This window comes from Mus caroli, chromosome 11 (genome assembly GCF_900094665.2).
Source record: "Mus caroli chromosome 11, CAROLI_EIJ_v1.1, whole genome shotgun sequence".
NCBI classification, from domain to species: domain Eukaryota; kingdom Metazoa; phylum Chordata; class Mammalia; order Rodentia; family Muridae; genus Mus; species Mus caroli.
This window is the reverse complement of record NC_034580.1, coordinates 84,752,541-84,777,685: the sequence shown is the minus strand read 5'-3', so window position 1 is coordinate 84,777,685 and position 25,145 is coordinate 84,752,541. Positions and strand designations below refer to the sequence as shown.

Below are 25,145 nucleotides of genomic sequence, written 5' to 3'. Positions count from 1 at the left end.
CTCAGACCTTATCTGGATTCCTTAAGAAACCTGGCAAAAACATGTGGAGTGTTTGTTTTCCCCCTTTGAATTTAGGGAGCCCTGGGTGGGAGGACCCATTAACACAGGATTCGCCAGTCATGACTTCCGTACCAGAGACTTTGTAGAGCCATGCTCTGGACTGCAGCAGTGAGGGACACCCCAGAGGCCTTGCCCAGGTGGGATAGGTCCTAGGAGAAGAACATCCCGTGGCAGTTAAAAGGAAGCAATCACTAGATCTCTACAGCCTTAGAGTCTTTACAGCTGGAGACGGAAGAGAAGCCAAAGTGGGCTCTGCGTTCTGGAGCTCAACAAGACAAGCAGATCAGACCTGGTTGTTGAGGCTTTCTGCAGTAAGGGTGTCTTTAATTTCAAACCTTTAATCACCAAGATGCCCTGCCTTACTTCTTTTGGCATTACTACCTTAATTCAAGTTAGCTGCAGAATTGTTCGAAGGTTGTCACTTGCGATCAGCAAAGATAAATCTTATTAACTGCCTTTCTTGGTTGCCCAGAGGATATTGGCTCTCAGAGCAAGGTTTATACTGAAGTGACCTCGTTTTCTTCTTAGAAATCACAGATAGCGTTTGCTTTGACAACCTTTATGCATGTGTTATGTTTTTAAAAAGTATCTGGAAAAGACTTTTTTTTAAAGATCTGGAACAAGAAATTATTTTTTGATGGAAAAATACCAAGCTATTTCATAAGAATAAGCATTTGGGTTTATTTTATGTGTGTCTCTAAAAAAAAACAAATTAAAGTAATACTAATAAAAACCTGTGTGGAGATTATTGTTAACCTAGCACAGTTTGGGAGGTGGGCATCTTTGTCAAGCCAGCTTTACAGATAAGAACCTTGTGTTCAACATGGTGGGGAGACTGGTTAGAACTACAGATCTCTTTTTTTTAAGACTAAAAAGCATTTTAACTTTATAAAGACTTGCAGTCATATACACAGAGACAAAGCACAAAATTGTCTCAGAGAGACAATTTATTTTACATGTTTCTATGTAACACAGTAACAAACCAAGAGAAGACTCCAGAAGCCAAGACATACGTGAGCCTTTCCTTCTACTGAGGGTGTGGCTGCCCAGCATCTGGTCACTGGTCATCATCCACAGCAGTAAGCGAACAGCCATATCTCAGGCAGGAGGGACCGAATTTATTCAGGCTATGACCACTGTGTTGGCAAAAAAAAAGGTGACCCGTGGATATCAATGGTGGCTGAGGTCTGGGGATGCAATTAGAAGATGTGGGGCCATATCGACTGCAAAAGGAGGCAGTCGAATGTGGGATGAGGGACAGTTGCGATGCCAGGGATGGAGCTTGGGTGGCTATTCATCATGTTTTGTTTTAAAAGGCACAGCAAATCTAGACATCCCTCAACGGAAGAATGAATAAAGAAAATGTGGTACCTTTACACAATGGAGTGTTACTAGGCTATTTTGTTTTTTGTTTGTTTGGTTTTTTTAATGACATCATGAAATTTGCAGGCAAACAGATGGGACTAGAAGAAAATCATCCCGAGTGAGGGACGGGTGGACCTCACTCCCTGTTGGTCTCCAGTATCACTGCTTCCCTTCGAGGACTATCTCCACTCATGGAAACGATACTTTGAAGAACGTATTTCTGCTGAAGATAAGGATACTCATTCCGTTCAGTTTCAGAGCTGCTAGGGGAATGAGGAGGCTATCTTAGCAGGGCTGACATAGCTGTGAGAAGACACAGCTAAAACTGAGAGTAAGGATCCTTCTATCAGTGAGGTGAAGCGTCTGTCTTAGAGTCTTATTTATATCACCAATAAGAAAGAGGAGAATTCTGGGTGGTAGGGCTGCATGACTTTAATTTCAGCACTTGGGAGGCAGAGGCAGAAGGACAGGCTGGTCTGCAGGATAGAGCAAGAAAGAAGAAGACCCGACAATAAAAAGGTGTGTTAAGTTGCAAAATATCATATCGCCATGGAAGAGGAATGTATTCTTTTATTTTCAAGAAAATAAAAAAAAAATTATTCCCTCAAATCTCTATGAAAAATTAAAATTAGGGGCTGGAGAGACAGCTCAGCCGTGAAGAGTGAGTATTGCTCCTTCAGGGGACCTAAGCTGAGGTCCCAGCACTGACAGAGCCCTGTGACTCCAACTTCAAGGCATCCTGCGTCTCCAGGCACATACACACACAGAGAGACACATAATAAAACAAAATTTTAAAATATTCAAATTAACTTGCATGTTGCCCTCATTCGTAGTTTCGAAGTTTATGTAATTGTCTGCCAGGCCCCAGTTCCAAAGTTGTGAGTGAAGGGTAAAATGATGAAATCCTTAAAGATCTGCAGTACCTAAGCTAGCTAGATTCCAGCACTTAACAAACTCTATTCAGTCCCCATCGCTATCTCAGGATTTAAACAGTAACCCTAATTGTATTCTTTGAACACCAAGCTCCTGCCCCACCTCCCGCTCCCACCCTCACCCCACCCCCATCTCATAGTTAATTAGCTGGGCAGGTCTTATAACAAATTCCCACTCTGAAGCACTGGGTGGTAGAAATACTGTTGATAATTAAACACCACAATAGCGGGGAGCCTGTTTCAGGAGCCGTGAAGTGGTCTTAACCCAGCCTGATGGCTTGCCACACACCCACAAACCCTCTATTGTGCTGGCTAAGGCTGCTCAGAGGGACAGTCGCTGGGTTGGAGAAGGGATTGACTGCTAGGAGACAGAAAAGTCTAAAGCTTGCAGCGATCAGTAGCACGACAGGCTAGAGAAGGAAACAGCTCGTGGGTAGAAGCAAACGAGGAACGGAGAGACCCAAGATAGAGAGAAATGGACAGGCAGGAAGAATCCGCCAGAAAACAGGCCACCCCACCCCTACCACCTACGCCCAACCAGCCAGCCAAGATGGGAAAGCTAATTACAAGCTGAGGAGTGACTGCGAAACTGCAATCTATCAATAATACGTTGGTTCATATTCCATTTGATGTAGTGAGAGTTCGCTGAGTTATTGACGATGGTTAAGAAGACTACCTGCTTCCCTGGGTTTCAGCTTCTTCGTCTTTAAAATAGGGAGAGTGAAAATGTTCTCATTCCCAAGTCAAATCATATCAATCAATCAATCAATCAATAAATAAATAAAAACAAAAGGTTCCCAGAACAATCTCCAAGGTGTCAAAACCTAGCCTATCATACTTCCACTCATGATAAAGATTACCCAGCCCGATATAATTATCATATTCACTTGCTTTTGCCTAAAGTAAATTAACCCAGTTAGCTTGATTATCTCATCTGAACAGATGCTGCTATTGGCAGTTAAATGGGTCATTAATAATAGGCAGAAACATGACTGCTTTATAAGTCAGCTGGTTTGGTAGCAAGAAAAAAAAAACTTTCAAAAGAGTGTTTTATTAAGCTATTAAAAATCCATAGGAAAAAAAACATAAAGATTTGCCTGGTGAGATGGTTAGAGAACTGAGGCTCAGCCTCATGCCTTTGAGATCCGTCCACATAATTACCTGTGACAACGGAGGCCAGTAAGCTCAGTCTCGGGGACACCCGGGATTGAACCTGGGGGAGGGGCAATTTCAGAATACTTTCTCTTTTTCAAATAAAAAAATCTCCAGTTTTTAGGGTCCCCCCTTCTCCTCCATAATAAACACAACTCTCGCTTCTAAGCAATTTGCTTTCACTCAAGTCTGCACGTAGACACCAATGCTCTAGAAAAACCCAGACACTGGAATACCGAGTGTCCTCCAATTCCTACCCTGCCCACTCTCTCCACAGAGCCGCCCCACTTTGCGGAGCACTGGGTTGTAGCCCCTTATGGATGGACAGTGCACTTGGCTGTGAAGGCTTAAAGGGCTCTTGGTAGACTCTGAAAGAGCAAAACTGCTTCTAGCGAGGAAGAAGGCCGAAGCCTAGGAGTAGCAGAAGGCACAGGACTAAAAAATGTTACGCCAGGGAATGCAGGAAAAATGTCGAGGTGGGGAAGGGGTTGGGGGGTGGGGTCAGGGAGAGCCATGCACAGACCTCAAGAGAAGCTGTCCATCTGAAATGCCACCTGGGATTCCCACCCGTAGTAACGGTTGTGGATATAAAAAATTAATAGGGGGGATTTCGTAGCATTAGAAAAATTTATTTTTATAAATCATGTGCCTATCACCGGAGTGTTGACGCATGCATGCAATTCAAACATCGGGCTTACAATAAAAGACCCACTGAATAACTTAACAAGGACAATTCCCCCATTTTCTCTGTAATTTGGAGTGGAAGGAGGAGGGGGCGGCGGGGAGAGGGTGCAGTTACTGGGTCAATTAATCAACTTGAAAACTCTGACACAAACTCTGACGCCTAACCATGTCTAAAAATACACAAATGTATACGAATTTGTTTTAAACTGTCAATGCCTATATTTAGGGCCTTCCCAGCAAGCCTATAATGAGACTGTGTTTGAGGGCTTCAGTCATAGCAGGCTCTACCATTAATCTGAAGTTAGTTAAATTAACAGCATTTAGCACTGGCCTGTCAGTCCTAACTGCTCCAGGAAATTGCACCTTGAGGCTACTAATATTGCCAATTTTTCCACTGGAGTATGTGTGCTCGTGTATGTGTGTGTATGTGTATTCCCCGCCCCCAGTACCTCCCTGCTCATACACTGCCATAGCCTCACTACAACCTGGCACTTACATTATCATTTATTCTGGCCTCCTTTAGCCTTCCCGGGGGGATTCTACACAGTGTAGCTGCTCAAAGGGTTTTTTGGCTTTATATTTATTTGTTTATTTTTCTGTCACGGCTCATGACTGAGGCTTTAAAAAAGGGAGCATGACAGTATTTCGAGTACATGATTGACTGCTACGACAACATTCATTAACCACGCCAAGCCTGCAGCAGAACACAGTCCCGGGTGTTCTGAGCAGCGACTCCAAGAAGAAAGAAGAAAAGAAAAAGGGGGAAAAAAAAAAGACTCAGCTAATTTTTCATTGACCTCATCTGTAAATAAATTTAGACTGATGGTTCTCAGGGGCAATAATAAATTAGTATTCATTTCCTGTAATTAACACAGACATGCTTATGAACACAGAGTATCTGAATATACAACCACCTAATTTCCATTTCAAAATACGCCTAACACATTTTTCACTTGAGTTATCTTTGTAATATTTCCCCATTAATTATAAAGAATGAAATGGGTGGGTTTTGCTTCCCACTCATCAGAAAGAAATATTGTTTTGGTCACAGGGAGTGTCAGACACGTTCTCACAGGGAGTGTCAGACACATTCCAGTAACACATCTGCAGACCTTGCCTCTGACTTACGTCTCTGTTCCTGTGGTCTTCCACCACCATTCCAGAATGAAACTGTCTCCTGTCTTTCCACTGGCAGGGAGGGGAACTTCAGAAGTGACAGGTGACCACCTAAGCAGACACTCCCATGCAGACCACAGGAAGCAGCCCCAAAGGCAAGCACAAGAATGGACAGCATCTACTACTGGTATACATCTGACCACACAGGGCAGACTGAGTAAGCTAAGTGGAGCTTGGAATACATCAGGAAGATCCAAATACACACCTCTAGTAAGCGTTGACCTCAGAGACATGGATGTTTCTGGAGAAGGTGCATTCCTGTAACCAGACCACAGTCAAAGATCAATGTAGGGTTCAGCCATCAGAACCCACTAGCTAAGATGTGGCATCAGTTTGAGATACTTCATTAGCGGTCTACAAATTGATTAATGCTAATAGAATCCTATGGCAAGCATTCAAAGTGTTCTCTATGCTAAGAAGAATGTGATACGGGCAGAAAATTTGAGCCAGAATCCACCAAAAGTTTCTTTAGAAAATCAATTCTGGTAGAATGTAATATGACCAGAGAATTTGCCCCATAGCCTTCTTGGCCCTGTCTCAGGTGTTTGTCCCTCCAAATGTCACCAATACAAACATGACTAAGTATACCAAAGGAGCTCACTGGGAAGCATGTGACAAGATGACCAAGGAGCAATGGGAATGTCTTAATTTGATGAATTTGCCACTAAATAGTGAATGTAATTTAGGCCTTATCATAGAAGGTTGTTGATAAGAAACAGATCCCAGGGTCTCAAGAGTTTTTCAAACCAGGAGAGACCCAGCCTAAGTCACTGCACTTCCCAAGGAGAGCTGTCATTCTGTCTATTTTTCTCCCAGTTGTCAGCCTGGAGAGCCGAGCGATGCATCTCAACACACTAGTCCAGGAGGCCCAGGACAGGGTGAGTGAGCTGTCTGCACAGGTGGAGAATGAAGGCTTCACCCTGGACAACACAGAGAAGGAGAAGCAGCTGAAGGCCTGGGAGTGGAGGTACCGGCTCTACCGACGCATGAAAACTGGCTTCGAACATGCCCGTGAGTAGATGCAAGAGGCTGGGGGCACGCTATGAGACTGAGCTTTGGTTTGAGACAGACAGGTCTTTTACTGATTTCATTTTTCAACTCTCCAGCCGTAGATGACTGTTGTCAGCCTGTTTGGGGCCAGAGCTCTGGGAGGCTGTAAATGGATCTTTTGTCTTGCTTGACTTTCTGGCTCCTGATTGGTTCTCTGGCCACAGCCTTGAGCTCTGGGTGCTTTCTGGCCTCCCTCCACCACATCCCCAGTCATCTAGCACTTCCCACAGCTACGCCCTAATGCCTAATGACCCAATGGTCTGATGGCCTAAGTGGCTATATTTTGAGATGTGAAGTTGGAAAAATATTTATTTGCCTATTTGTCCAGCTTCTGCTTCAAGTTCAAGATTAAGGTGTTTTCCATTCTCTACTATTTTTTTTAATAGAGAACCATAAACTGAACTTAATACAACAGAGAAAGATAGCCAACAGGCCCATGAATTCTGCTTTTATCTGCATTTCCATTCTTTGTACCAGCTCCTTTTGCTTGGGTAAGACAGTTCAGGATAATACTTATTGGCAGTGCAGAATGCTGCTGAGTGAAGCCCCGGGTGTAAGCACATACACAGCTCAGTTGTTTCTGAAACACTAAGCTTGGATTCTATAATATTTTTATCTTATCCCAGAAGATTTCATTAAAACTACAATGTACCACTCAAAACGCTTGCAGAGCACTAAGCTCTCATTCTAAAAGATTTTATTTAAGCAACTAAAAGGATTGTAAGTTTAACTTTCAAGTAGAAAGAGAAAAGTCGGTCCCATTTTTTAAAAGCCTCAGAAGATGTCCAAGCAAATGAGCAGACCCTGGGACAGAGTTAAGTGCCAAGTGTAAGAGCTGTGGAGACGGCTCCACGAGGACCCAGATTTGGATCCCTAGCACTCAAATAAAAATCCAGGCGTGGCCACACCACCCATAGGTCCAGCACTGCGGCAGAGCAGAGGGCAGGAGGATGGCTTAGCTTTTAGACTACCTGTCTAGCTCAGGGCTCGATGAGAGACCCTGTCTCAAGAGAATAAAGTGGAGAGGGGCAGACCTTCCTCTACCCTTTAAGGAGGCAGAAATATGTTTGGGAAGAGTTTGAGAAGCTAACATGCCGATGGTTTTCTCCCCTCTGTGCCAGGAGCCCCAGAGGTGCCAGCCAATGCCTGTCTCATGGTAAGCAGCAGCACATCCCTCACAGTGAGCTTTCAAGAGCCCCTCAGTGTCAACGCAGCCGTAGTGACCAGGTACAAAGGTACTCAGCTCTCCATTTTCTCTCCCTGCTCCTTCCTGGAAAGGTATCTGGGGCGTGGGGATGGATTGCGCATGTTGTGTGCTTGGTTTCACACTGGTGAGATTGGTTTTTTTTTAACCCCTTTTACTTTTGAAGTCAAAATCGAGCCACACACATCACTGTGAAGATTCAGGGAGGCGACTGAGGATAAGTCACAGGGATATTGAACAGGACCAGGCTGTCATTCCCTCGGCAAATGCCTTGTTCGTGTCTGCAGCAGATTTTTTTCTACAGAGCATCAGGCAGTGATAAGGGTCATAGGGGGAAAACAGAGCTGATCTGTGGAGCAGGAAGGCTGATGTGTGGCGTATCAATAGGGGGAGCAGTAAGCATGGAAACTGACCACTCTATCCCCAGTGACAGTCACTGGGTTCAAAAAAGAAGATAATGGTAGGATGGTGGCATGGTCAGTAAAGTCACCAAGATACTTGGTTTTGAAGGACAGATGGGAGCTGGAGGGAGATATTGGGGCCAATGTAAATTCTACATGGAGACAACAGAGAATTCAGCTACCCATGCAAAGGAGTACCAGAACAGTTAGAGGAGGAGAAACTCAGAGGGTATGGGAAATAATACCCTGGCTCCTCTGGAGTAGTAGAGAGGAAAAGGAATTGAAATAGAAGCCTAGAAGTTAAGACTTCGTTCAATGAGCTGTTGAGAGCCATTGGATAAGACAGGGACCAGATCACAAGGAGGTGTATGAAGTGTTGTTTGTGTGTATGATGGACTAGGGGAGGCTGATGGGGATTTAGAATTTTAAAAAAAAAAAATCAATGAGAGAACTGTTCAGAAGCAAGCGAAAGCCAGCTATAGCAACAACACTGGTGAAGGACAGGAAGGGCCCATAGGAGGAAAACATGGCGGGACGCCGCGAAGCCAGCCAGCCCCATACACAGCACCTGCTGTGTGTTAAGCACTGCTTGAGCCTGTATGTCACTCCTTGGTCCTCACAGCTAGGTCATGAAGCAGCGCTGTTTATCCTCACTTTACCTGCACCAGGATGATAAATTATAGAGTTTGCCTAGGGGGTCACCAAAGAGCCAGAATCACTACATTCTGGGCACACTCGAATGTGGGAAAGGAAAGGTAATCTGTCGATTTTCTGATCTCCGTGGGCATGCAGAAAGGCCCCGTGATGCTCTCTACACATGCTCCAGGGTGCTGGTGAATGGGAAGCTGTGTGTTCAAGTCCCTACCACTCTCTCTACCTGTGAAACTATCTACCTAGAGCACACGCCTTCCTTTCTTCTTCCCAGGAGTACACTGTGTATCTCTGCAGACAGGATAGCTTTCTGGGTGCTTGGAACTGCCCAGTTGACTCTATTTGCAATAGCTAAGGTAAGAGACTGCAAATAGGTTGACTTGGTTATCATTGGATTTTCTGTGTCAAAGAAAAGGCAACTTAGACCATCAAAAGCTGTGCATAGAAGAAGGTCTTGAAGTGCATAGAACCTTGAGCGAATGCATAGAAGGCACCTGAGACTAATCCTTTGAACCAGCTCAGTGTTTCTTCTTTATTGTCTTACTGGCCAGGACACAGAGTTAGGGTGGGCCAACAGGGTTAAGCATGGACAGCCCCTCCTTTTTCTCTCTCCCTCTCGCCAGCTCAGGATTTTGATGACTCTTTCACCCATGCCGCCCAACTTGACATTCCATCTTTTATGTGATTAGTAAGCTATCAGGAGCCAATTTGCCCAGCTCTTTCATACTTAACCAAAACCCCAGCAAATTCTACCAGCATTCACACTTTTTTTTAACTCTTCTCTTGGGAAGCCTTTGGGTGAGGTGGGAAATGAAAGGTTGCAACAGAGCTCTGTGAGTAACTGGAGAGGATTAATTAAGCATTATAAATAGAATTGTCTGCTGCGTTGTGAATCTGGCTTCCTTGCGCTAATTTCTAAGGACATAAATGGAGCCCTTAACCTGATCGCTCTGAAGGGTTATTTAAAGCAGCTGGCAGCCTACTGTGTCCGCAGAGACAGATGGGCAGTTTTTAATTCAGGGGTTGAAGTAATTAATTGTGAAAATCTTAGGGAAATTACCCCAAGACAAAGACAATTATTTTGTTTGCTTGAAGAAGGAGGAGGAGGAGGAAGGTGGAGGAGGAGGAGGAGGAAGAGGAGGAGGAGGAGGAAGAGGAGGAGGAAGAGGAGGGGGAAAGAGGAGGAGGAAAGAGGAGGAGGAGGAGGAGGAAAGAGGAGGAGGAAGAGGAGGAGGAGGAGGAAGAGGAGGAGAAAGAGGAGGAGAAAGAGGAGGAGGAGGAAAGAGGAGGAGGAGGAAAGAGGAGGAGGAAGAGGAGGAGGAGGAGGAAAGAGGAGAAGGAGGAAAGAGGAGGAGGAGGAAAGGAGAAAAGGAGGAGGAGAAGAAGAAGAAGAAGAAGAAGAAGAAGAAGAAGAAGAAGAAGAAGAAGAAGAAGAAGAAGAAGAAGAACAAGAAGAAGAAGAACAAGAACAAGAACAAGAAGAAGAAGAAGAACAAGAAGAAGAAGAAGAAGAAGAAGAAGAACAAGAAGAAGAAGAAGAAGAAGAAGAAGAAGAAGAAGAAGAAGAAGAAGAAGAAGAAGAAGAAGAAGAAGAAGAAGAAGAGAAGAAGGCAAAACAACTGAGAAATTCACAGAATGCAAGGACAATTATCTAATTGCTTCTAGGGAAGGCTTAACCCTGCAGTATTTGGGGTTTGGCAAAGAATGGCCTCGCTCACCCTATGCTCCAGAATTTCTGGGCTCAGCAAAACCTCAGGCATATCTCAACAACTAAATGTTTTCTCCCTTCATGCTTCAGCCAATGTATATTGGGGGGGGGGGGCGGGAATCTGGCTCTTTCTATTGCCCATCTGTTTACATTCATCAGCATGGTTTTGAGGAATCTGTGTATATACAGAAGTCTTTTGTAGAGCATCTCTTTGGGAGCCTTCTTAAGACTCCAGAGTCTTGCACCAGGCCAACTGCCATCTACTTGTGGGAGATTAAAGGTGTCTATTACAGCTTAAAAGCCAGGAAAATGGTTCTCCATGAAAACCACTGGGTTCTCCTGTCTGTGTTTTCACCAACTTCAGTAAGATGGGGCTGTTTCCTCCTTGGATGCAGGGTCTTTTCATCCTTCTGCCTTATCTCACCAGTTTCCATGGTTTAGAAAGAGCAGCTAGAGTTGTCACAGATGCTCTGAGGGGTTGAACTATTGCCAGAGCCTTGTTCAACATTTTCCTTCTCATATACTTGGGTAACTGGCCTGATCTCCTCATTTGGAGATTACATGCTATTTCTATTTTGCAGGCCAAAATGGAATGCATTTTCAAAGTGATTTCCTTGCTCCTTGCAGGGTTAGGATGAGGGAATTGGAGCTTGGACAGATAAAAGGCAGTATCTTGTAACAGGTGCAGTTACCTGTTAAATCTCTGCTGTCATAAAATCTCTCCCTGTCTCTCTCTGTCTCTCTCTCTCTTTCTCTCTCTCTCTCTCTTTCTTTATCCTCTCTTTTTTCCTCACTGTCTCTGTCTCTGTCTCTCTCCCTGTTCTGTCTCTCTTTCTGTCTCTTTGGTTGTGTCTTTCTATCTCTCTATCCTTCTATGTTTCTCTCTGTCTCTGTCGTATTTTTCCATGTCTCTGTCTCATTCTCTCTCTGTTCTCTCTCTCTCTCTCTCTCTCTCTCTCTCTCTCTCTCTCTCTCTCTCTCTCTCTCTCTGCCTGACACCGGTGAGACCTGTGAGACCTGTGGCTTGCTAATTACAAGATGCTCCAATAGGTAATACAACCTGTGAGTGCTACCATACCTGTAGGCATGTCCTTCCCTGCCTCTCTCCCACATTGTTCCCTGAGAAATTAGAAACCACACTCCTAGGCTGTCACACTCCTGTAATCCTAGCACCCAGGAGATAAAAGCAGGAGCATCCATAACAGCCTGGGCTAAGCAGTGAGTTCAAAGCCAGCCTGGCATATACAATGATATCTTGTTTCAAAAAACAAGGAATGTGGATACAACTCAGTGGGCAGCTGCTTGCCTAGGATACCTCAGTGGGAAGCTGCTTGCCTGGGATACATAAGGCTCTGAGTTCAATATTTAGCACAGAGAAAAGAGTCCTGATGTCTAGTCCTATCATTGAATTGCTTGGCTGCTTTTGATTTTCTCCCATTGCTTGGCAAAGCAAGCATTTCCTCTCATAGAAATTGCCGGCACCTTCTAGGAGCGCGTAGCCTATCTGCTGGTGCCTCTACCAACCACCACCTCCAGGTCCTTTCTCAGGAGGAAAAGAAGTCAAAAAAAGTCAGGGGGCAGATCTGCTTCCAGGAGGGAGTAGTCCACCATACGCTCAGGAAACCTCTCAGCTGATCAATAGCGTTACCGTGATGAGAATTCGTGATCACCTTCCTCCAAGACTAGAGAAGAAGCTGACTTGTGCCACACATGCCCATGGTTTGGTGTTCCCATTCCTTTCACTACCATTATCCTTTCACTACCATTACCTTTCGCCATCTTGTACCTTGTGGTTTCCAGGGCATTTATCTAACAAGAAATGTGAACAATTAAAGAACGTAACGATTTTCTGTGTTTAATTGAAGAACTAATCCAAGCATAAGCACAAAGCTGCTAGCTATCTTGGTTACTAGAGCAAAGCCCTGCTAGAATGTCTTGAAGAAAGCAATCCCTGGACAGATTTGATTTCAGAGAGGGAAAGATGACTGATGAAAACAGTAAGAAGGGCAGAAAATGTTATACCCAGAAGATCCATGCCCCAAGGGATCGCTTGCTTGCTTCCTTCCCTTTTATTTAAGTACACAGGTAAAAAAGTAAGTTGAGGGGGTTGGAGAGATGGCTCAGCGGTCAAGAGCACTGACTGCTGTTCCAGAGGGCCTGAGTTCAATTCCTAGCACCCACGTGGTGGCTCACAACCATCTGTAGTGGGATCTTATGCCCTCTTCTGATATGTCTGAAGAGAGTGACAGTGTACTCATTAATACATAAAATAAATAAATAAATCTGTTTTTTAAAAGTGAATTGAGGGATTTAATGGATGATGGAGAACTTAGAAAGTCCAGTGAATGAGAGGACCAAGAGACTGGAAAGCCACTGTGTGCAAGAGCCTCATGTCTGCGCTGTGAAGGTCTCTGGGCCTTCGTTATCCCATTTTCCTTCACACATTGTTATGGTGTCAGGAACCATGCTCACCAACAATCTTATAAATTTCCTTTAAGTCTTCTCCCATACTTAAAGAGTTGCTTTTCTTTGGGGTATTTTGATCAGTTGGGTTTTTTTTTCTAAATTAGCCTTCAAATAATATAGTGATATATATCTCATATATTTATTTTTATTTATATATATACATATATGTATATACATACATATATATATATATATATATATATATATATATATATATATATAAGAGTCCTTCACCCTTCCTAAAGTCCCACATCCCTACCACAAAACTCAAGTCTGTGACTTCGATGTAGATCTCTACAGATTCTTTGTTGATGAACATAAGCATGCAGTCCTGTGCCACATAATGGATGATGGTGGTGCTTCAGTCAGATGCAGGCTGCCTGGACCACGGAGGTCCTACATGACTATATCATCCCGAGAGGTAGCTGTTCATACAAAGGGGAATTGACTCAATAACACCCTCTCAGAATGTATCCCCGAGGATAAGTGACAAATGACTATATACCCAAATGTTTCTAGCATCGTGTGATCTCGTATAAATATTGCTACACTCTATTAGTCAGCTCTCCATAACCGTGACAAAATGCTCGAGGGAATCAGCTTAAAAGGAGGAGATGGTTTAGCTGGGCTTCCCATTCCAGCGATTTCAGTCCATAGTCATCCAGCTCTGTTACCTGCTCACCTAACAGAAACCAGGAAGCAAAAGAAATCAGAAAGAAAAAGGCAGCGTTTCAAAGCCATGCCCTATCTCCATGACCTTAGTGGTTTCTTACTGGTCTTGCCTCTTAAAGGTTCTCTCACCTTCTAAAGTTTCTGTTAGCTCATAAATTTCCCTCACCTCCCAAAGGTTCTCATCTCCTAAAGGTTCTGCCACTTCCCACTAACACCACAAGCTGGTGATCATTCTAGAGTGGGAACCATGGGGGATATTTAAGATCTAAGCCGTAACACACCATTTGCGTGTCCCTACAAGGAGACTGTCTTTTTTCAACGTAGTGATCATTTTTTTTCAGCTCCCAATACACTATATTTATTTCCAGGTTAATGCATTTAGATCATCTTTCTTATGTTTTTATCATTTGTATAATGTTTTCAGGCCACAGACAAGAGTGTAGCTTTTCTCCTACTGACAGACATAGGTTATTGGTTGTTGTTTTTTTTTAACATCTATTTATTTTGTGGGTGTGTGTGCACACACACACAAACACACACACATACATATGCATGCACATGCCACAACATGTATACTTGTAGAGGCCAGGCGATAGCTTTCAGAGGTCAGTTCTCTCCTTACACCATGTAAGTCCCCGGGGTCAAACCAGGTCATGAGGCTTAGTGGCAAGATCATTTACCAGCTGATTCAGTCCCATTGCTTTGTTTGTTTGTTTGTTTGTTGGTTGGTTTGCATTAACTTTTTTCTAGTATACCAAGCTACAATCTTAACATTCATACATGCCTCTATCTTACCTATCACAAGGGTTTTTTTTCTAAAATTGTTAACCAGAAGGAGGCTCTATGCATTCATACATACTGCCATTTGTTTGTCTTTATCTAATACCATTAAGTAAATTTATAGTGTATTTTAATATATTAGGCAAAATCCTTCCTCCTGGTAATCTATTTCAAAATGTCTTTCATGTTACACACATTTTCCTTTCCAATAAATTAACTTGTCAAATTCAGCTTTTAAAATCTTCCTGGGCTTACATTGTCTTCCTAATAGGGAGAGATTTCTTATCTATGAGCATGTTTGTCTGATTAGGTTGGGTTTGTATGTGTGTAGGGCAGTATAACTGTTTTCTTTCTGTGGATATTCCATACATCCTGAAGGATTTTGTACTCCATGTATTCCCCAATATTTGTGACTATTATGAGTAAACTTTATTTTCAAGATTTTTTTTCTCTAAGTGGTTATCAGTAGAATAACGCTAATGTTTAAATTTTTACTTAACAACTTTATTAAAATATCTATTAGCTTTTCTGTTTCAATACATTGTCTGACATCTCATAAGAATTTTACTTATCAAATCTTCATGACTCATACTTTTGTCTCTTCTTTCCTAGCATTTTTTTTTAATCTCCCAGTGTCTTGGTTAGGGTTTTACTGTTGTGAACAGACACCATGACCAAGGCAACTCTTATAAGGAAAACATTTAATTGGGACTGGCTTACAGGTTCAGAGGTTCAGTCCATTATCAAGGTGGGAGCATGGTAGTATGTGCAGGAAGTAGAAATGGCACAGAAGGAGCTGAGAGTTCTACACCTTCATCTGAAGGCTGCTAGGAGAAGACTGGCTCCCATGTGGTTAGAATGGCGTGTCTCAAAGCCCACCCCTGACAGTGACACACTTCCACCAACAAGGCCACACCTACTCCAACAAGGTCACACTTCCTAATAGTGCCACTCCCTGAGCCAAGCATATTCAAACCACCATACCCATCATTGATGTGCATCAATTCTAATTCCCTTCACACTGGATAGAAAACCCTGGATAGAGAGCATTGATTATTTTTCTCTTGTGTCTGTCTGCTTTTGACAAATTCTATCTAAAACGTTGCCATTCAATATACTGTCCACTGGGAGGTTTCCAATAGGTTCTCTTGATCAAAGTAACAAAGCTTTATTTTATTTCTAGCTTGCCACTTTATTTTGATTTTCATGAGAAAGGGGTGTTAGCTATACCTGTGTTTTATTTCATTTTCTAAATCATTGACTTCATCTGAACTAAGACACAGAGCTATACAAATACAATCATGTTGCTTTTAAGCCAGAGAGATGTCTCAGTGAATAAGAGCACTGATTGCTCTTTTAGAGGACCCACATTCATTCCCAGCACCACATGATGGCTCATAACCATCTGTAACTCCAGACCCAGGGCATTTGAAAACCTCTTCTGGCCTTCGGGGCACTGTATTCATGTACTCATGTGTGCAGGCAAAATACACACACATACACATATTTATGGATTGTATATAATCATTTATTTATGCATATAAATGCATGCATAAAGAAGTGGTTTTTCAATATATGTATTTCTGCATTTTCTCTGAGAATAATTGAACTTGGCTCTTTATTTGTTGCTTGGGTGTTTGTTTTTTAAGTCATAGTATCTATGTTTTGCTTATTTTCTATTTTATTTGTATATTTTAAACTGTAACTTTTATTATGAAAGATCAGAAATTACAACATTTTAACTATGATACTGATCTATGCCTGCTTTGGCCAAAAGCATTATTTTCTTGATGCTTGCACAACTGAGAGACAATAGTCATGTCTGTTTGTTGAAGGTTTATAATATATGTCTTCATAATAAATCATGGTCCACAAGTTTCTGGGCCAAGTTTGGGATTCGTATGCTTTCTCTTCAGGGAGGGATGCAAAGGATGAGGGCCACACTTCTGAGTTGGATGCACTTGACCTTGAAATGCAAACATTACTTACTAGTCAGGTTTGACCTTTGGCACATATCTCATTTGGAAATGAGGAAACCTGTTCCTCATTTCTAAAATTGTATTTATTATAATGTGCATATGTATGTGTCCTTCTTCATCTGCATGTACACCACATGTTGGGTACCGTTAGAGGATAGAAGCTATTGAATCCCATTGAACAGGAGTTACACCATGTAGTTATGAGCAACTGGATTTGGGTGCTGAGAATTGAACCTGGGCCCTCTGTGAGAGTAGCTAATGCGCTTCACGGCTGAGCCATCTCTCCAGCCCATTTTCTTATTTTACAGACAAGAAATTTTAATTTTAGAATCTTTTATTCCCCTTCTTTGGATGGGTGTGATATGTATTATATATGTGTGTGTGCTCACATGTGTAGGATATGTGTGGAAGGCCAGAGGCTAATGTCAAATGAGAACCTAGATGGTTCTCCCTTCTATTTTCTAAGGCAGGGTCTCTTACAGAAACTGGAGCTCTCATATTAGTTAGTCTAGCTGGCCAGCTTGCCCTTGGGCTGCCCTATCTCACCCTCCTAGGGTCTGGGATTACAACAGGAGCACCACATCCGCCTGGCTTCTAGGTAGGCTCTGGAGCTCTCAACTCTGGTCCTCATGGTTGTGTAGCAAGCACTTTATCCACTGAGCCATCTCTGCAGCTCTACTTTTTCTTTTTCCTTAGTTTTATTATTAAATTAGCTCTTCCTCAATTTGGAAATGTAATTTACTTGCTTTTTATTTTATTAAGATTTGTCTAATGCCTACACTATTGGGCTCTTGTTCAGAAGGTCCCTTTCTGTGCCAATGCCTATTCCCCAGTTTCTATTCTATCAGATTCAGGCTATCTGGTCTTAGGTTAAGGTCCTTGAACCACGAGGAGTTGTACAGGGTAATAAATGTGGATCTGTTGTCTGTCTTCTACAATGCAGCTATCCAATTTGATCATCCCGACTTGCTAAAGACACTCTCTTTTCTCCCATGTGTACTCCTGGTGTCTGTAGATGTGTAGAACTATATCTGTATCTTCTATTCTGTTGATCAATGTACATTTTTATGCCACTATCATGTTGACTTTATTGCTGTAACTCCACAATATAACTTAAAATCTGGGATTGTGATGCCCCCAGCATTTTTTTTATTATTATTAGGGATTGTTTTCATTATTGTGAGCTTTTTGTGTTTCCATATAAAGCTTAAGACTATGTTTTGCAATTTATGTGAAGATCTGTGTTGAAATTCTGGTAGGAATTGCATTCACTGTAGATTGATTTTTGTAAGACAGCCATTTTCACAATATTAGTCCTACCGACCCATGAGCATGGGAGATCTTTCCATCTTCTGATATCTCTTTAATTTCTTTCTTCAGTCTTAAAGTTTTTATTCAACAAGTTTTTCACTTGCTTGGTTAGATAATTTCCCTTCTTCGGATTGTGAGATAGGTATTATATATGTGTATTCACGTGTGTAGTGACATGTGTGGAAGGCCAGAGGCTAACATCAATGTCTTCCTTGATGGCGCTCAATTTATTTTCTCCATTTTCATTTTTAAGGCGATTTCAACAAGTGTTGATTCCCTGATTTCTTTCTTAAGTGTGGTTGTTATTTGTATATAGAAAGGCTACTGACTTTTGCATGTTATTTTTATCCTGATACTTTGCTGAAGGTATTTATTAGCTGGAGATGTTTTCTAATAGATTCTTTGGGGTCTTTTGTGAATAAAATGTTGTCGCCTACAAATAAGGGTACTTACAAAGCTGAAAGGCTTCTGTACAGCAAAGGACACTGTAACCCGAGCAGAGGCAGCCCGCAGAAGAGGGAAAATTGCTACAAATTACACAAAGGACAGAGGGTTAATATCTAGGTTACACAAAGAACTCAAAAACCTGAAAGAAAACAAATAACCCAATATAAAGTGGAGTGCAGAACTAAACAGGGTCTCAAAAGATGAGACACAAATGACTAAGTCACTTTAACCTGTTTCACATCCTTAGCCATCGGGGAAATGCAAATTCAAAGTACATTTTGATCTCACCCTACCCAAGTCAAACTGGCCAAGATTAATAAAACAAACGACGGCAGATGCTAGCAAAGGTGAGAAGAAGAAGAAGAACACATATTCATTACTAGTAGAATGCAAACTGGTACAGCCACTGTGGAAATCAGGATGAAGGTACCTAAAAAATCTGAAAATAGATCTACCCTAAAACCCAGCTATACCACCCCTGGGCATACACTGAAGGACTCTGCATCCTACTCCAGAGATATTTTGTCATTCGTGTCCACTGCTGCTCAATTCATAATAGTCAGAAACTGGAGACAGCCTAGACTCCCATCAACCGAGAAATGGCTCATGAAAACCTAGTATATTTACATGATGGAATATTATTCATCTATTAATAAAATTTGAATTATAAAATCTGTAAGTAAATTGACGGATCGAGAAACAAGCATCCTGATTGGGATAACCCAAACCAGAAAGACAGACATTACATTTTCTTTTACATGTGGATGTTAGCTTTTAAGCTTCAGATGAGTGTGTCTCATTGGGAATACCCACAGAGGTTAAAGGAGCTACTAAAGGACCAAGGGAGAGGAAAGGATCTTCTAAGGAAGGAGAAATAAAATATAGCGTTATAAAGAGGTAACCTCCAGTACCAGGAATGGGTTACCTTGTTGAGTCACTGGTGAAAGGGGTCCATATACGACTCCCTAAACATCACGGGCTATGCCAATGCCATTGGTTACTCTCCATATCCTGACATTAAGACACTAATTCTGAAGATACCATATACTCTTGTCATAAGACAAGAAGAAATTGAGCTGGTGCTCATCTAGAAGTCTCACCCCATAGACTAGCATTCATAGTACTGGAAGGTACTATACATACTACTAGAGAAAGAAATGTAAACAACAATCTCACCCAACTATGAACCTTGTGAGCTACCATAGCAACCTGCCCTCAAGGCATGCTCACTGATGCAATCCTGGCACAAATGTTACAGGAGCAACAACCACTTTCTGACTGGAGTTAAGCCCTGCTTCAGGAAACGGAGCCATATCTAATATTGTTCATGAGGCCAAGTATCTGAGATTAGGTAGGTCATGGGCACCAGGGGAAAATGCACAGTTATTATTTTAATAACTAAACACAGCAATAACATTATTCTTAAAGATACAGTGCTAATTCACATAGATCAATACACTACTTAAACCTCATGAGAAAACCTTTTTTCCAGTAGATGGTAATTAGCACAGAAACCTGTAGTAGGGCAGTGTTCAGAGAGTGAGAGACCTCGGAGTACTCAGCATTTAAATGGGATGTCTTTATTATGCCCCTCCCCTTAATGCTCAAAGATCATCGATGCAGAAAGAGAGCAGTAAGAATTGCAGGATCTTGAAATGAGAGACACCTCTAAGGAAACAGCAATTTTCAGATGCAACAGAGCAGATGTACATACTAAGGCTGTGGCAGCATGCACAAGACCTGTACCGTTGCAAGCCAGACAGAAATGCAGCTCAGAAAAGGGGGAGTGGGAACAAAGTCCCACCCCTAAGCTATTTGAAACTGACAGCCGCTGGGAGAGCTCTTATCAGTTTTCTCCCGCACTGGTATACTCCAACACAAGCCTATTGCTCAGTTAGCCAGTGCAGCAGAGACTCTGTGTTTCCAGGTGCTTTTGTGCTTTAGTTGGTTTTTTTCATGAGAAAACACCGTGAAGTTTGTGGGTAGGGAGTAGGGAAGAATCAAGGAGGAGTTGAGGTAGGGGAAAGAATATGATGAAAATATTATATGAAAAATTTAAAAAACACAAAAATATTTTTAAATCATATACTGCTATATCCATTGAGGGGAATTCAAACTCTCACTGGTGACTAAAAGGCATCCTGTGTGCCATACAGGATGTTCAAAAACTATGGACAAACTCGACTGTGTAAGGAAGAACTTCCTTGCCTCTAATTTTGGGATGAAGCCAAGTCCATCCCAAGACCTAGTTCACACCCCTTTCTCAGTTTCCACTTGATAGTAAACAGGGCTTTCCATGTGTCTCCCTTTGCTTGCCTCCCTTCTCTACCACCCTTCCTACCCGCTCAGTAACATCTGAAATACATTTGTCTCTTGTAAAACGTTAATTATTAAGTCTGAGATTCTATTCTTTACTCTTAATTACTTGTGTGTGGAGGGGGTGGGTAGATGTTTGTGGATGTGTGCAAGAACTCTGTGGCGTGTCTGTGGAGGTCAGAGGACAACTTGCAGGAGACAACTCTCTCCAACCACCATGTGGGTTCTGGCGATCAAACTCAGGCCATGAGGCTTGGCAGACTACCCATTGAGCCATCTCATCAGTCCTTTTATCTCTTTTTATATATACTTTTAAATTCTCTTATTCAAGATGATACTGCAATGGAATTTCAATTTTTTTTTCCAAATGCCTCTAATGATAAAAAAAGGAAGCTGTTTTCTTTATTTTTCCCATCCTTTCCCAGGCTCCAGCTGCTCTTTAACTTACATAGCTATTGTAGTGACCTCTCTGTCAGATGATTCTGTAGTTGTTTTTGGACTCAATATACGTGTGTGTGTGTGTGTGTAATATGCCCTTGTTCACGCAGTTATAACTGTGTCAAAAGAATTGAACTCTCCTATACAAACCACTCTCACCTTAATTCTCCTATTCTCCCAAATGCAGTTATATTTCTATCTTTAATGGCATCATGTGTTTACAGCACTCTGAAGACAGAAATGGTTGACATTACAAAGTCAAGTATAATGCCTTACTTTTCCTGTAAATTCCCACCAACCCCTAACCTCTCTGTCCCATTACTTTCTCTATTTCTTTCAAAGGATCTTTTTGGAATAGTCCCTACTTTTCCAAGAATGGTACCTATTTCCCCCCCAGGGTACTCTCTGCCTCGGCGGCAGTATGTAACACACCAAAACCACAGTACAGTGTTCAAAAACTTCACAGTGATGATGCCAAATGCTGGCAAGGATTTGGAGAAAATGGCACCTTCCACCACTTCTGGTGGGGACACAAAAGCTAAAGTGCCACTCTGGAAAACAGCGAGACAGTTTCTTTACAAGTCAACCATGCAATTCTTGTATAGCCTGATGCTTGTACCACTGAGAACTTATCCCAGTAAAAAAAAAAAAAAAAAAAAAAAAAAAAAAAAAAAAGGAGCTTCACACCCTATAAAAACCCTTCCCAGAGTGTTTATAGCAGTTTTACAAATGATAGCCAAGACCTGGAAACAAACCAGTTGTACTTCAGCTGGGGTAGTTGGACAAACTGTGACCCATCCTTACCATGAACATGACCTCAGGAGTAAAGATCAAGCTATTTATGCAAGTGGCAAACTGAATGAGTCTTCAGAGTGTTACACTGAATGGAGACGGTAATCCGGAAACACCTGTATATGCCACAATTCTATCTATATAAGACTCGAGGTAGCAAACCATTGAGATAGAAAACATGCCCTAGTTGCCAGGAGGTAGTGAGGAGGAGGCTGTGTGTGGATCCGATGCTTGTCTTCTAGCCAACAGAGTTGTTTTGAAATACCTTGTTTGCCTTTTAAAGGATCTGGATTGAAAAGGAGTAGTTAGACATGGGTGTGTTATCCAATCTCCCAGTCACTTGTATGTGACCCAGATGGGATGCTCATGACCTAACGCTAACGTGAGCCCAGCCAAAACTGGAGAAAGCACATCTGCTATTTAAAAACTCAGTCAGTCACCTAGAGACACACACAAAACTGAGTATTTTGTATCAGCTGGCAAGGGATTATTGCTGACATGAATGTCTTCTTCCTGATATATCTGGACAAACCATCTACTTTTAGTAGGAAAATTCTGTGAGCTTTTCCATAAGGAATGAGTTCCTTGAAGGCAGCAACCCTGTCTTTTCTGTTTTGTGGGGAGGGATTTGTTCTTGTTTTGTTTTGTTTTGTTTTTATCCTTACCTGCTGTATCCAAGCAGCTTCTTCTGTTCTTCAGTCAGCTCTTCCTGCCACAGGACCTTTGCATAAGATTCTTTCTGTACCCGAAACATCTTCTATCCCACTCTCTTGCTTGCCTTCTAATTGGGCAAGTGGCTATCAAAATGCATTTCAACAGAGATGCATCCTCTAAACAACCACTTTCAATCAGGTGCTATAATCATGATGTTCAACATAACTCATAGATTATGATAAATTCACAGACGCGTGAATAATTCTATCATTGATACCCTTCACCTCTCCTTCAAAGTAATATTCATAACTTGCCAACATCTATTTACTTTCCTTCAATATTTTTATGTTAGACATATTCCTTTCTCAGACTTTCTTACCTAGTGTATCTCACAAAAGCATTCCCAATTTGGCAATTTGCTAAATCTATCGTGGGGAAAATATCTCACAGAACCAAGAGAATATTGAGGGCAGGAATTCCCAAACTGAGGGGTACACTAGAGCATGCCCCCTTAGATCCATGCTATGTTGGAGTGTCTTCAAACCCATTGCATCAGAGTCCTTGTAGGACATCTTTTCTGAGAGCAGTTAGATGCTTTTGATAGGTAGGGCGGGTGAGATAATGCGGTTGTGTACCTACTGTCACCCCCACCCACATGACTGGAAGCTTCACGTGAGTAGGCTCTGTGTTCATTTCATTCATAAAGGGGCCCAAAATATACACAGATGTTCTTAATTAACTTATTTCACACACACCCAATATTTTGTAACAGGCTGACCTCTAAGCAGACCACCTAGTCATACATACATTTTAAAAATATTCTCTATCTAAAAAGCTTACACTTCATGGAGAAATGCTAACACAGACTAAGGGCCCAGAAAGGGTGTTCTTCTAGACAATGACCCTCTTACTCCGAGAACAGCCCTATAGGTGACATTATCTCTCCATTATTGTTGAGAAAATTGAAGTGCAGATAAGTTAAGAGATTTGTCTGTGCTCATATGCTACAGAGGTGACTGGGATGGTCTCAACTCCCAACTTCATGGGATTTAGAATCACCTAGGGAACTGACTTCTGGGGTGTCTTTGAAGGAGCTTCCAGAGAGGTGAAATGACTCACTCTGAATGAGTGGTATCATCTCCTGGGCAGGGGTCTTGGGATTGCATACAAAGAGCTGAGTAGACCAATGACATTCGTCTCCCTCTGCTTCCTGACTGTGGATGAAAGCTGTCCCTGCTCCTGTCCTGTCACTATGCCTTCCCACCAGCCAAAGTAAATTTCTTTCTTTTTTTTTTTTTTTTTTTTTTTTTTTTTTTGGTTTTTCGAGACAGGGTTTCTCTGTGTAGCCCTGGCTGTCCTGGCACTCACTTTGTAGACCAGGCTGGCCTCGAACTCAGAAATCCGCCTGCCTCTGCCTCCCGAGTGCTGGGATTAAAGGCGTGGGCCACCACGCCCGGCTAGTAAATTTCTTTCTTAAGTGCCTTTTTCTCGGGATCTTTGTCACAGTGAGGAGAAAGGCAACTAACACCGGTGGACAGAGACCTGGTCCCAGCCCAACACTGGTCACAGCCCAGGCTCTCGCCACTGTGGAATTATACGTTAGGAAATGGTACAGGGAGAGGGGACAAGCCAGTCCCTAAGTTCCCGCCGGAACCTTCAGAAGTGTCTGGTTCCTAGCGAGCAGCCATCACCCAGGGCAGGACTCTATCTTCTACTACTCTGCCTCCTTGTGTTCCTTAGGTCTGCCCAGTAGAGTTGGGATGGCTCTGCACACAGGAGCACACTTCTCTGGATGTAAGCCTTCCCCATTGTGTGTGTGTGTGTGTGTGTGTGTGTGTGTGTGTGTGTGTGTGTGTGTGTGTGTTCTTTCCCTTCTAGATCATCTAATTCATTTTAGAATCAGGCTGGCTGAGTCAAAGGTAAAATACAAGCATTGTGGACCCAGTGAAAGACATCATAAAGTGCCTGGTCACCCCCAAGCATTCTATGTAGGATGGAAAACCTGAATAACCAAGCAAAGTAAATAAAGATCTGTTAAGATGATTTACAGACGGACCACGGAGCTGACTCGGGTCTGTCCTGCTTTCCCCATTCCCAAGACACTCTCCCAGTTCTTCAGGGACAGGGTGTGGATCCGGGCTTCGTGTCAGATGTCAAAGGAAGCATGCTTCATGTTTTCTGATGGTTATCTAGCAATGTGCCAGGTCCTTAGCTATGGAAAAAGTTCCTTGTAACTTTCCTCCTCCCAAGCTCCTGGACATTCTTCAAATGTCTGACGACTGCTATCCCAGCCCACCACCACCACTACCCCCACCCCTATCCCTTTGACCCTGCCATTTGAGGCTGCACATACTTCTGTGCCTTCAGTGTGTCTAGGATTAGCTGTCTGGACTGCCCTCTCAGGAAGAGTGTCTGGAGTGTGACTGTCTCCTCTGTGTGGGACCCTCCACTGGACAGATTATTCACATACACCCAGAGTTGAGGGAAATCAATAGGACAGACTCTGATATTTCCTCACAACACCCACCGAGGAACTCATTGAAGATTCTTCTTGCCTGGAACTGCTTCAGGAAAAGGTTTCCAGAAAAGCTCAGCTCTAACCCAGACTGGCTCTCACCAAGCCCACACCCCTTTCACTGCCCTAAACATCCTTTGAAATTTTGCACGAGGAGATCCACCTCTTCAGAAACCTTCACTCTTCGTCCTTTTACTGGTCACACTAGGCAGGCAAGACGAGAGACAGGTTGGAAGTTTGCAAGCCAGCCAGCCTGCAACACAGCAGTGAATGACATGACACCCTGTTTCAAACAAGGTAGATGGTAAGGACCAACCTCTGAGGTGTTCCTCTGCTCTGCAAATGTACTCACACATGGATAAACACACACACTTGCATGCATACACATGTAC

General features: G+C 42.6%; 1 protein-coding gene across 1 annotated transcript in view; it reads left to right on the top strand.

Annotated features, from left to right (window-relative positions):
• Nucleotides 1-25,145, top strand: part of Ankfn1 (ankyrin repeat and fibronectin type III domain containing 1) — a 309,663-nt gene that overhangs the window by 181,360 nt on the left and 103,158 nt on the right. Inside the window, exons 6-7 of the mRNA XM_021177915.1 lie at nucleotides 6,186-6,380; nucleotides 7,541-7,654. Of these exons, the coding sequence (XP_021033574.1) occupies nucleotides 6,186-6,380; nucleotides 7,541-7,654 (309 nt within the window). The remainder of the gene's footprint in view (nucleotides 1-6,185; nucleotides 6,381-7,540; nucleotides 7,655-25,145) is intronic.